Source organism: Eremothecium sinecaudum, chromosome III (genome assembly GCF_001548555.1).
Source record: "Eremothecium sinecaudum strain ATCC 58844 chromosome III, complete sequence".
NCBI classification, from domain to species: Eukaryota; Fungi; Ascomycota; class Saccharomycetes; order Saccharomycetales; family Saccharomycetaceae; genus Eremothecium; species Eremothecium sinecaudum.
Window position 1 is genome coordinate 247,924 of NC_030894.1, and position 13,487 is coordinate 261,410.

At 39.2% G+C, this 13,487-nt stretch overlaps 4 protein-coding genes across 4 annotated transcripts; 3 read left to right on the forward strand and 1 right to left on the reverse strand.

The window, feature by feature from the left end:
- Positions 1-517: 517 nt before the first annotated feature.
- BUD5 (Ras family guanine nucleotide exchange factor BUD5) lies at positions 518-4,885 on the forward strand (the record flags this gene model as incomplete). The annotated part of the gene is made up of 1 exon (XM_018131532.1): positions 518-4,885. One exon carries the CDS (start codon positions 518-520, stop codon positions 4,883-4,885), a length of 4,368 nt encoding a protein of 1,455 aa, XP_017986580.1.
- A 534-nt stretch (positions 4,886-5,419) lies between these two features.
- AW171_hschr31425 (HCL566Wp) lies at positions 5,420-8,038 on the forward strand (the record flags this gene model as incomplete). The annotated part of the gene is made up of 1 exon (XM_018131531.1): positions 5,420-8,038. The coding sequence occupies one exon, from the start codon at positions 5,420-5,422 to the stop codon at positions 8,036-8,038; it is 2,619 nt and encodes an 872-aa protein (XP_017986581.1).
- A 445-nt stretch (positions 8,039-8,483) lies between these two features.
- Positions 8,484-12,263, forward strand: UBP12 (putative ubiquitin-specific protease UBP12; the record flags this gene model as incomplete). The annotated part of the gene is made up of 1 exon (XM_018131530.1): positions 8,484-12,263. The coding sequence occupies one exon, from the start codon at positions 8,484-8,486 to the stop codon at positions 12,261-12,263; it is 3,780 nt and encodes a 1,259-aa protein (XP_017986582.1).
- A 53-nt stretch (positions 12,264-12,316) lies between these two features.
- On the reverse strand, positions 12,317-13,324 carry RBK1 (putative ribokinase; the record flags this gene model as incomplete). The annotated part of the gene is made up of 1 exon (XM_018131529.1): positions 12,317-13,324. One exon carries the CDS (start codon positions 13,322-13,324, stop codon positions 12,317-12,319), a length of 1,008 nt encoding a protein of 335 aa, XP_017986583.1.
- Between the last annotated feature and the right edge of the window lie 163 nt (positions 13,325-13,487).

Below are 13,487 nucleotides of genomic sequence, written 5' to 3' on the forward strand. Positions count from 1 at the left end.
CTTGGCATATTCTTCACAGTTTGGCATCGTAATTTCGTATTAATCACGTGACCTTTTTTTTTATCTTACAAGTATTTCCTATTTCGTGACTACACGAAAGATTTCTATTGTTTCAAGGTAGTGTAATATTCAGCAAACTTTAACACCAACATCGCACTTCATCATACAGTCCCAAATACAACCCACGATAGATATTCATTCCAAAAAGGCAATAAACACTCCCTATTTGACTGCTCCCTTACTGTACAACCTTAATTTTTTTAGACTGTATCTAGGTTGAGCTTCAAGTATTACGGGAAATTTCACAAACAATTACGATCCCTGTGAGTACTAATTATTTATTGAGAGTTTACCATAAGGTTTCTATTGCTTAGGTTTTATCCAAGCATATTGTTACTCTGCTTTTCAGTGTCAGTAGAGTTTGGTTGGGAAGTTTTAATATTTAAGGTCGTTACGAACCAAGCAGTAAAAGACGATATCAAAACTCCTTTAGGTTGCACACAGTCAGTTAGCAAAAATGACAGCTGCAGGTTCTTCAGAGAATATAATTAGTGCAGAACAGCAACAAGCTATTCAAGAGAGGGACAAATATCGTCAGAAGAAAATCCGGCACCATAATGATGCCGAATTTGAAAAGCTGGCAGAGCTAGCGGAGGACTGTATTACACCTACAAAGCCGTTAGCACTGTTATCGATGTCCCCCAAGGGCTCAGAGAGAAAGGCTAGCTCACAGTCTAAGATACTTACAAAGCGCATAATTGATGAGGGTACCAGGGAATTTTCAGAAACTTCTCTGCATACGTATGCGACTTCTGACAGTTTTTACACGGTAGCCTCGAAAAATGGGGGAGAAAACGTTGATTATCAGCAGCATAAAACGCCAAGTACTGTAAAGATGACACCATTCTCGAAATTTGACCCATTGCAAACTCCAGTTGTTGGGTTCAAGAACGCGGGCGGTGTACATGGAGGGAATATGTACGATGACGAAACTCCTAAAGCTAGTTCATATATGCGTAATGATGGACTGCGAAACGAGGTCGATCAGCCTGAAGAAGGGTCTCAAGAGGTGAGCAGACATAATTCTTCTGTACAGGCCTTCCCTGCTATGAGCGGTCTGGGTCTTTCGAACCTAGAGACAGAGTTTTCCGAAAAAGTGGTGAAGGAGAATTCAGATCCCGACTTTTCTAACTACGACTACGAGAAACCCCTGGACAAAGAATTTCCAAGCCTTTTAACTTCTGACGACACAAAGCACGATGTTACAGACCATGAGAACGCTTTTACCTCCGCATCTGGATCAGAAGGAAAACCGCTGTCTAAAGATAATATTGCACTGACAAGTACTGGAACGCTGTATGAAACTGGCGATACTACCATGGACAGTAGCAATGAAGATATTCAAGATGAAGCTCGCCATATACTTGGCAACACAGGATATCCCCTACCTAGTGGAGCAGCACCGACTAAACCGCTTGTATATGGTTCGTTACCCAATGAAATAACACCTCGATCCGAGCTGAGACCGAGGCCAGACTTTATTAAATCAAACAGGACGACCCAGTATTCAGTGGGAAAATCTGACCAACTACAGGATTCTGATAACCTCGCATATCTTTTCATTATTTCAATTCATTCATTTGATGCGCAGACCCTTGATAATGAGGATGACAAAAATATATGTCTCTCATTTGAGAAAGACGAGATTGCATTTGTTCACACAGTAGACGAATCTGGATGGGGTGAAGTCACTCTTATAAGGACTGTAAAACGGGGTTGGGTTCCATTCAATTACTTTTCGGACGTAGTGAAACCTATAGAACAAATTGAGAATAAAAAAGAAGCGCTAATGGAGAGCAGGAAACCTTTAGAGCTTTTACTATCAACGGCAGGGAAATTTCTTGTTCAATCGCAACAGTATGCTACGTCCAATGCAGCAAAATCTGCGTACCTAGGGACTGTAAACGAAATACGAGATGGCGTGAAACATTTACTTCAGAAAACGGATTGTGTGTCAAGATCTAATGACCTAGTGAAGGCGAGACCTATAATACGAAAATACAGAAAGAAGTTGCTGGCAGACTGGTACAACTTAATGCTGAAAGCAGATCAATACAAGGATAACATCGATAGCAATAAGATCGAGATCCTACAAAATTTTGTATATTCCGTTTTAAGAAGGTCGTTCAACTTTTACAACGTCTGGGTCAAGGAAAGTCTAGCCTATTCTTCAATGATATCCTCCAAGCAGCAGTCAAATGCACGTGGTGAAGACCGCTCTGCACAGCTAATAACCTACTTGTCACATCCTCCTAAGACAATGGCCAGATTGACTGAAATACATGAGCTTTTGTTTACCTATATCGGCCTAATTCTTGGCCGTTTGGACATGATCGAGCATAACGCAACAGGTTGTGAACTCCTAGAGCTCCTTGTTCACCAAATAATCCTTCTCTTACGGGATTTATTATACATTAGCAAGTCGTGTTCAACATTGATTCATTCCAGGTATAATGACTTATATCAAGATAATCTGGACCACAATTTAGACCCACTTTTATCTCTAGTATCGGAATTGGTTTCATGTGTTAAGCTGTTCGTCAATGCCACAATCAATGAATCGAATAGTGGTGAAAACCTTGCTATAACGGAAGAGAAGTATAGCCATACTCCGGAGGGTTCTCAATTGATAGTAATAGTTTCCAAGATGACAAGGTTAATAAGCAAAGCGATATTTGCTTGCAAAAATTACCTAAAGCTGGTTGGTGATTTTCAATTAGGAAGTGAAAGAAAGTACCCAGATTTCCGTCGGATGCATGTTACACCAGAAATATTTGTTAAAAAATGTTCTAGCGGCATGCTTGATAAGCTTAATAGAAACAATGCTTTTTCAACTATTATCAAGGAGAATAGGGATTCCTTACTTCAGTCGCCCTCTCACAAAAAAAGATTGGCGCACTACTCCACCATTCGCTCTGGAGCTGATGGAAATTCGTTAAATATTGTTGGGACTCAATTTTTAAAAGATTTCTTACCAGAGGATGGCACTTTTCTCCAAGATCCTGAGTTTGAACCTTACAAACTGAAAGACACAGAGACAGTACAAGATAACAATGAGCTCATAAACAGCAAACCTGATATGAAGGATGAAATGGTTTTTGATAAGTCAGGTAATTTGATTGGTGCTTCATTTAGGGCTTTAGTGTTTACCGTAACTGATGAGCTAGAAAAAGAGGATGATTTCTTGCGTGCGACATTGTTGCTAAATTTCAGATTATTCGCCACTAGCTCGGAGTTGTCAGAGGCTTTAATAACCAGGTTCGATGTTAAGGAAACTTTCTTCAATTATGCTGAAACTGAGCGTAATGGCCAATATTCATCTAGAGCTTCTATGATAAAGGCCAGAAGAAGAAGGGTATGCAAACTATTCTTAATGTGGATGGAAGGGTTTTGGAATTTTAAGGAAGATGGTGAACTTTTACCAATGCTAATAAACTTCTTTAATGAAGGCGTAGCACTGTTTTTACCACTGGAAGCCAAGATATTAATGGAATCTGCTGCTCGTCTATGCTGTTTTGCAGTTTCTAACAGTAATGTTGTCTATCGCGGACCTTTACAACTGATACCCATGATTCTAGACACGAATAACAGAAATTCAATTATTTCTTCGTCGTCTACGTCTCCATCAAGCAGGCTGTCGCTGGTTTCTGTAGACGAACAGTTCATTGAAGAATATGAGCTAACGAAACTACCAACCAGTAACCGCAACTCAATAGCCTTGCCAGCCACTCTGCTTAACGTGGCCATTCCTTCCCTAATCACGAAGAAAAATATTTATGAACTAGAGAAAATTGTGCGCACTTACCATAGGATCATAGCAACTCACCACGGGGTCCCTTCGTCTAGCAGCATAATGCAGCATTTGAATCTAGAGGTCACTCTGAAAGACTGGCTTACATTGGTCCGGACACCATCGGATAAAATCGATTTTGGTCGTTTAAACCACAACGACTTCAGCATCACGGATTTAAATCCTCTTGAAGTCGCAATGCAATTAACTCTGATAGAGTCCGCGATTTACTTAAACATCACGCCTTTCGAGCTATCAAACATGAATCTTAACACGGTATCAGAAGATGCCGCCTCCGAGATGTCACCGGTACAAATTGTGTTAAAATTCACCAACTTTTTATCACACTACGTCACAGAATCTATCGTAGGTCCCGGTTTATCTATGGAAAAACGTGTTTACAGGCTTACAAGCTGGTTCAAGATCGCTTCCGCTTCGTTATATTTCCGGAACTTTAATTCTGTAGCCTCCATCATGACAGCCCTACAAAGTCATTACATTTCTCGTCTAGACCCCATATGGAGTTGCCTAGACGACAAGGACCTAGATCTTTTCGAATATTTATCAAAGATCATTCATCCGAACAATAACTACAAGGTCTACAGAACAAAATTGAATAACATTATTGATGAGTATTCCCAGAGTGATACTTCAAACGCAAAATCGCAAATTCCCGTTGTTCCCTTCTTCAATCTATTCTTACAGGATATCACCTTTATAGATGAGGGAAACCCTAAATATAGGAACCCAGACGCCTTCAAACCTAACAAAATTGTCAACATCGACAAGTACCTACGGATATCAAAGATCATTGCTACAATTCAGTTTTTCCAGGTACCGTATGACACAGAGGAAAGAAACGTGACCAAGAAGAATGACTTTTTCTTTAACGTTTCGCGATCCCGTATAATTACTCCCGTACCTCTTCTCCAGGAGTACATTCTATACGAATTCTGGCGCGTCGGCACGCTATACGCCAACGACCTAGACAGAAGCTACAACTTGAGCTTGAAGCTAGTACCGAACAAACTTTAGATGCCTTATATATATCTGTATATTGACTCTTAAATGGACGTTATTTTTTAGAATGCCAATCCTTACTTAAAACCGAGGTGTATGGGTGCCGCCAAGCCTCACGTGTTACCCGAATCTGCTTATCTAAAGCCACATGTTTTGCCAATTTAATTGATTGCGTATTCACGGAGAACCACAAGTAGTAACACGGGAACTTCTCCTCACAGAAAAAGAGTAGTGAAAAGTTGCTCTATTCCATTCTGAAGGATAATCAATTTATTAAAAGTATTTCTCAAGCGACAATATTAAACGGGGAAGTAAACGGGGAAGTGATGTGATTGGGTAACTTAAGTCGAATAATTCTTTCTTTTTACTGTAATATTAAAAATTGCACTATAATAGTTATTACAAATTTAATTATCAGACGTTAATCTTGTCTACTAGTGAGGTTGCTAGAAATCATCGTTGCTCATATTAGTCCATAACTTGGCCTGAAGGCATACTTTATTTTGTATAAGGCGGATCTAAACAAAACCAAGAGCATCGGTTTAAGCGATGAAGTTTTCTCACTCATTGAAATATAATGCAGTTCCCGATTGGCAGGACTACTATTTGAATTATGCACAGTTGAAAAGACTAATTTACTCTCTTCAGTCCGAGGAGCAGCGGTTTTACAATGGAGTTTCGACAGAGGCGTCAGATGCCAGTGCTGTGGGCAGCAGCAAGAGGTTTTTGAAGATGTTTAGGCGGCCTGCGAAGAAGGAGGAGCCCATGTACGAGATGGAAGATGTTCTAGAGGAGGTTGTTGACTACACTGACTGCAAAAGCCCAAAGAGAGGAAAGAATGACTCGGACAGGAGGTCGACTACATCATCAGAAGCAGGGGTCAATGCCCAGGAAGTTTTTCTAGGTAGGCTAAAAGAGGAAAAGGAAAAGATCGATGAGTTCTATAAGCGTCTAGAAACTCAACTTTACAAGCAGTTTGATGCTTTGGTCAAGGATTTAGAAAGTGCCGGTGCCAACAAGGTAGGGGGGCGCAGTTACCAAGAAACATGCGATGCACAATCCCAATCCGGTGCTGCGGAGCACTTGCATCATGACGATCGTTTGATAACAGATACTTTAAGACGTTTGTCTCATCACCCAGATGATGATGACGACGAAGATGACGACGACGAAGAAGAAAGGGAATTGAATGATTTTAATGATAGTTCTCCCCATACCGCTTTGCTAAATTACTCGGACTTTACAATTAAGTCTCAAAAACGGTCTATTTTGAAGAAAAACATAATAGATCTGTATGTGGAGCTGTCGCAATTAAGGTCTTTTATTGAATTGAATCGTATTGGATTTTTCAAAATCACTAAAAAGTTCGACAAGACGTTGATGTGCAATGTCCGTCCAGAACTAATAGAATCGGGTAAATTCTTTAAGGATGCATATGCTTTTCAACAGCAAACGTTGTTGAACTTGGATACTAAGATAAGTCACTTGGTACAGTTTTATGCTATAATCACAGACTCCAGCAATACCGAGAGGTCTAGGAAGGAGTTAAGGTCTTACTTGCGGGATTATATTGTTTGGGAAAGGAATACGGTATGGAAAGATATGTTAGGTTTGGAATCCTATACCAACAACATCAGCACTGCAGGTAAACAGGACGGGGACCTTGATAAAATAAATAACTTGGAGTACTTTTCATATGATCTACCATGGCCTATACGATTTGCTGGCGTATCGATTAAAAAATTGAGCATTCCTAAGTTGTTTTTTACACTAAAAGCACTTAAGATTTACATAGTAATTGCTCTGACTATTGTATTATTGACGGTTCCTACTCTGAACGATCATGCACAGAGACGCTGTCTTGCATTGGTTGCTTGTGTAGCTTTACTGTGGGCCACTGAAGCGTTGCCCTTGTTTGTCACTTCCATGCTTGTTCCTCTTTTGGTTGTTATCTTCCGCGTCTTGAAAGATGATAACGGTGATGTCCTAGTTGCTACTGCTGCATCTTCCCGGATTTTATCACTTATGTGGTCATCTACTATTATGGTTTTACTAGCGGGTTTTACTTTAGCAGCATCGCTGTCAAAATACAACATTGCTAGGGTCTTGGCATCATACTTGTTGACATTTGCAGGCACTAAACCAAGGAACGTATTGCTGGTTGTGATGGTTGTCGTTTTTTTCCTTTCTATGTGGATTTCGAACGTTGCAGCTCCAGTTTTGACATATTCTTTAATTCATAACGTGTTGCGCTCTCTGAGTAGCGAAATGGCTTTTGCAAAAGCATTGGTCTTAGGTGTTGCTTTGGCTGCCAATGTTGGCGGTATGGCATCGCCAATTTCTTCTCCTCAGAACGTTATTTCTATGGATTACTTGAAAAAGTTCAACATTGGTTGGGGTCAATTCTTTGCTGTATCGATTCCCGTCTGCATCATTTCTCTTCTAATGATTTGGTTGTTATTGGTATTAACTTTTAAGATCAACACGACAACTCTAAAAGCCTATTCCCCAATAAAGGAAAATTTCACTTTGAAGCAGTATTTCATCATCATTGTCACGCTTACAACAATTGCGTTGTGGTGTGTACTATCACAGATTGAATCAACATTTGGCTCATCAGGCCAAATAGCCGTAATTCCTATTGTGCTCCTATTTGGTACCGGCTTATTAACTACACAAGACATTAACAATTTCCCTTGGTCCATTGTCATTTTGGCAATGGGTGGTATCGCCTTGGGTGGTGCTGTCTCCTCTTCGGGCTTATTGGCAACCATTGCAAGAAGTTTGCAAGAAAGAGTCATGCATTATTCCATTTACGCCATTTTGGTTATTTTCGGTGCAGTAATGTTGGTTGTTGGAACCTTTGTTTCCCATACAGTCTCAGCAATTATCATCATACCTTTAGTTAACGAGATTGGAGAGAACTTGAACTCTCCAAATGCTGCTCCCATTTTGGTTTTCGGTTGTGCATTAGTAGCCTCATGCGGTATGGGCTTGGCATCTTCTGGTTTCCCTAACGTAACTGCAATCTCTATGGTTGACGAGGTCGGTAGCCGTTACTTGACGGTTAATACCTTCATTACTAGAGGAGTTCCAGCTTCTATTCTCGCGTACATTACAGTCATCACGCTTGGATATGGTATCATGCACGGTGTTATACATTCTTAATAGCATATCATATGATATGAAGACCTTTAAACACTAAAAGCATTTAATACGCCTGGATATGGACATCATCTTAATATACCATATTACCGCTCGTTGAGTTTAGACATAGAATATCATTATCTACGTAGTAGAATATACTTCTAAGCGTTTAAATAAAATTGTCATCTAATATCCCAAGAATAAGCATTAAAGGGAGAACACTAGAGAAGAAGTAGGCACATTCAACCAACTTCGCTCTGTTTATTACTAACATTGAAGCAGAAGTTTCCTCGAACGAGCATAGTTCATTCAACCACTTTATTTTGGTGGTTTAGCTGTTCAATTTCTGTATTTTCATAATTATTATTGTCATCATAGCGCATTGAAGTTGGGTCTGTTGAAAACAGTGTGTTCAATTCTTTGATTGTTTTAATATCTATTTTCTACCCTTTTAGGAATTTTCATAATGGATGAGTCTATTGAAGAATTGAGACCAACGGATAAAGAGCGTTCTGCAACGCATGATTTAACTACTAAACAGGAACGTAATGACGATAATGAGCCGTCGGAGGGTTGGAAGGTTGAGATAACTGATGTTCAATCCTCTTTGGAGGCTTCTTGTCGGGTAGAGATTTCGAGCGGGTCGGATATATCTAATGCAAATGCCCACGGAGAGGAAAAGGGTGTTATAACTGATACAGACTCCATGCTTGTTGATGCTATTCCTAATCTTTCTGAACAGCGGATTATTATCAATAAATTATGGGCCGATTTTGTTGCTCAGTCTACTGAGGGTGATAAGATGTACATTGTTCCTAGCCAATGGTCGAATGCTTTTTTTGACCAAAACCAAACAGACCATACTGCACTTGGTGAAATAGATGTAAACTCTGTTGTGGTTGACTATAGCAATTTGCTTTTAGAAAATTACGAGTCTCATCCATATGTTGCTGTTCCAGAGCCAGTTTTCCTGCAGTGGCAGATCTGGTATGGACTTACACCATCCTCTCGTCCTCTTTATACCGTTCTCGTTGAAAACTCACAGGGACAATTAATGGTAGAATATGACAGACCAAAATTTAGGATACATTACTTAACAGCTCAGGAAGATGTCAACAGTTATAGGTACAGCAATCGTGCACCGTTATTTTTCACCACGTCAAGGTTAAGTACTATGAGAGATGTTGTGACAAAAGTTACGCAATTGTTTTGCGGGAGGGAATCTCACTTAGATATCAACAATACAGCATTCAGAACGTGGTATGTGAAGGATAAAAGTACTGTAACCGGCGGTAATGACTGCTTGGCATCGACTTATAAGATTACGACATCTGTATTCATAGAATTGCCGATTAAGCATTTAATTAAACGCGAGCAATATGGGTATTCCATAAAAAATTACGACTCTGAAACTATTGATTTGGCCATTGAGGCAAAAACTAAGGGCACCGATCAGCACTGGGCATCGAACTATTATATTTACAGCCCGTTGGCACCATCAAAAGGAACCATAGGTCTATCAAACCTTGGAAATACATGCTACATGAACGCAGCCTTGCAATGTTTGGTTCATATCCCGGAGTTCAGAGACTATTTTCTTTATGATGCTTACGAGAAGGAAATAAATTCTGACAATCCGTTGGGATATAAAGGACATATTGCGTTAGCAGTTGCGAATTTAATTCATTCCTTATTTGATCTCCGAAGGAATGTCTCTATTTACTCTCCAAGAAATTTTAAGACCACGATAAGTCATTTGAATTCATTATTTGCTGGTTACCAACAGCAAGATTCCCAAGAATTTTTGGCATTTTTATTGGATGGTTTACATGAGGACTTGAATAGAATTAAAGAAAAACCTTACGTTGAGAAACCAGAACTCAACACGGAAGATAATATTGCTAAGTTTGAGGCAATAAAAAAACTAGCAGATGAAACTTGGGCCAAGCACAAACTTAGAAATAAATCTGTAATATTAGACCTATTTGTTGGCCTGTACAAATCAACGTTAGTTTGTCCTGAATGTGAAAAGGTTTCGATAACATTTGATCCTTACAATGAACTAACGTTACCACTACCTGTTGAAAGCACTTGGTCTGGCAACATTATATTATTTCCCCATGATTCTTCTCCATACAAACTTGAAGTCGAATTAAAGAAAACCGATACTTATCGTGATTTAAAAAAATATATTGCTAATTGTACCGGTATTAAAATGGAGAGTTTATTAGGTATGGAGATATTTAACCATCAATTTTACAGTAATTTTGAATCTACCACATCCTCCTCTCAATACTTGCCAATCCATGAATTGATCAGTGCTAGTGATGTGGTTGTTTTTTATGAGGTAGTCCGCAGTGACAATGATCTAATTGTACCCGTTATGAATACGATTATAGAAGATGGCTTCAGGTCTGCGAAGCTATGCGGGTATCCATTTTTTATATCGTTAAGTGAAAAAGAACAATGCCAATACGGAGCTCTTGCTCACAAGCTGGAACAGATGTTTAAAAATTGGTCCGGAGGGTTTAATAACTTCCCGTTGATTTCAAACGACGGTGAAGTTTCACTTGATTCGTTACCACTATTGCGTGACAAGTATCCTAACGTATCGGCTGAAGACTTGGAGAATGAATTAGGATATATTAATCCAAATAGAGTGCCAAACGAGTATTACAATATTAAAATCTACGATGGTAAAAACTTACAAAACCAGGATTCAAGGTATGATATGGCACCTAAGAATGAGAACGAAATAAATGAAATTTGGACACCTGCTCCACATGTAACGTTCAATAAGATTCACGATATTACTGAAAATATTCCAGAATACATTAAAGATGCGTATTTTTATAAAGCTCTTGATTCAGTATACCAAGATAGAAAGGTTGACATTTGCAATTCTAATGTTAGGCTTGAAACTGGTCAGGACAAATATGAGGAAGAAAATAACAGTGGGAACCAAGCACACAGGGTTTCAGAATCGGATATGGAGATAGAGTATTTGGACGAAAATCACGAAAGAAAGCCTTTAAATCATGAAATGAATCTCTCGCTGACACCAAATAGTGATCCACCTCTGCAAAACAGTCAGAGGTTGGTTGGTATGCAGAATGCCATAGTTTGTGAATGGAATTCTCGAGCATACGACGAAGTCTTCGATAACTCAGTGGAAACGAATTGGGATAGACCTTCAAAACGGATAAACACAGAATTAGAAGCAATTAAAGGTAAGAGACACAACGAAGACGAGAAAACAATTACTCTGCTCGACTGTCTGACATTATTTTCAACACCTGAGGTTTTGGGTGCATCTGATTCATGGTACTGTCCAAACTGTAAAGTACACCGTCAAGCTACTAAACAAATCGAGCTTTGGAACTCACCAGATATCTTGTTAATCCAATTAAAAAGATTTGAAAACCAGAGATCATTTAGTGACAAGATTGACGATGTGGTTAATTTTCCCATCAATGATTTCGATATGTCACCATACCTTATATGCAAGGATGACAAAACAAGTAATATTTATGACTTGATAGCTGTGGACAACCATTATGGAGGGTTAGGCGGAGGACATTACACGGCATATGTCAAGAATTTTGTTGATAATAAATGGTATTACTTTGATGATTCCAGGGTAACTGAAACAATACCGGAACGTAGTATTGCTGGTTCTGCATATTTGTTATTTTATAGAAGGCAAACTGTTTCCGATTATTTAGGTGGTGAAAAACTCTCTGTGTTGATAAATGATGCCAGAAAGAAACACGATGAGAAAATCAAGCAATTCAACGATGCAGCACTAGCTCTTTACGAAGATAGTAAAACCGATGACGAAGACGAAATTGAAGCTGAAACTGAAAAGGAGGAGCCTTCAAAGGATTTTGAGAGTAACAAAAAAGGACAGCGCGAAAATCTATCAAACTTTACCGATGGATCTATTGAACAGCGTGAAATACAGCCCTTCAAAGGTACAATAGCTTCCAACAGTGATTATAGTATAGCTAGTCTCGAAGTCGGCGAAGGTAGTAAGTTGGGTGACAGCAACGAATGTGACCAGAATACTAGTAGAAGGAAACTGCGTCTACTTCAGAAAACCTACAATACACAGTCGATCAATATTGCATCTCCGGAATCAACGTCCTGTTCATCTAGCTGTTCCATTACGGATAGCGCTACTGAAAATGTTAAAGAAGATCAAGCGGTAAGGAAAAATCTTCCTGACTCTCCCCTGATTAGCTAGGTTGAACGGTCTACGTCATAAAATATGTATTCAGCTTTAAATTGACTTACTTTTTAATTCATAATTTCACGCACTTCAACATATGTTGGAATGCTGCTGGATGCGCCCTTTCTAGTAATTGCAATGGAACTAGCATTTACCGCAAATTCTAAAGCCTTCACTAGATCACTTCCAAGATATAGCTGAGAAATAACTCCTCCTAAAAAGGTATCTCCAGCTCCAGTGGTATCAACAACTTCCTTAACTGGAACAGCAGCGATGTGTTGAACAAGTTGTGATTGTTTACTAGAAAATAGAACGCCTAACGCACCTAAGGTAATAATAATTGTCCCACATTGTCTCTGATTGATTAGCTTCATCTCAGTAAGATCAGATAAAACTTTTCTATAACCCTTGACCGCATCTTCTTGAATGCTGTTGCGATATGCCTGCACTTCATCTTCTTTATAGAGTGACGAAATCAAATGGATAGCTTCAACTTCATTGAGAATAAGAATATCGACATCTAGCCACCTCTTCTTCTCTAGGGCAACAAATGGTGATGGATTATACACTAATACTTTGTTTGGTCTATTCTCCTTGAGCCAACTCAAAATCCCGCTAGGATCCGGGATCTCATTCTGTAAAATGACGTATTCTATCTCATCTTTAGATTCAGCACTAAATACCTCTTCGAGGCGATCAGGATCCAAAACTGTAAGATCATTAGCCCCGCTGCTAACAATAATACAATTTTGACATGTAGACTCATCAACTATAATAGTAGCTATGCCAGTGTGTTGATCTTCATTAACCTTAATATGGGTTGTATCCAAGCCGTAAGATTCAGCAATGCCCAACAACTCCGCAGCAAATGAATCCTTTCCAATGTTACCAACCATCTTAACAATTCCGGTATGACTCTTTGGTAGTAACTTATTAGTAGCTAGAGCCTGATTCAACCCCTTACCTCCACCATGTGTTTCAAACCCTTTACCTCGAATAGTTTCACCTGGTTTCGGTGAGCGTCCAGTGAACGTAACCATGTCATAGTTCAACGATCCAATTACAATAACAGCCATATAAGTACGTTTGAAGTTCCTCCTTCAAGTCGCTGAGGTAGTTGTAGAAAGGTTGCAGTAGTGATCAACTTGGGGATTTAATATTATAAGAATCACGTGATCGCTCTTTTGATGCTTTTCCAGCCAAATTTTTCATTCGATGAGCACTAAAACCAACCTACTC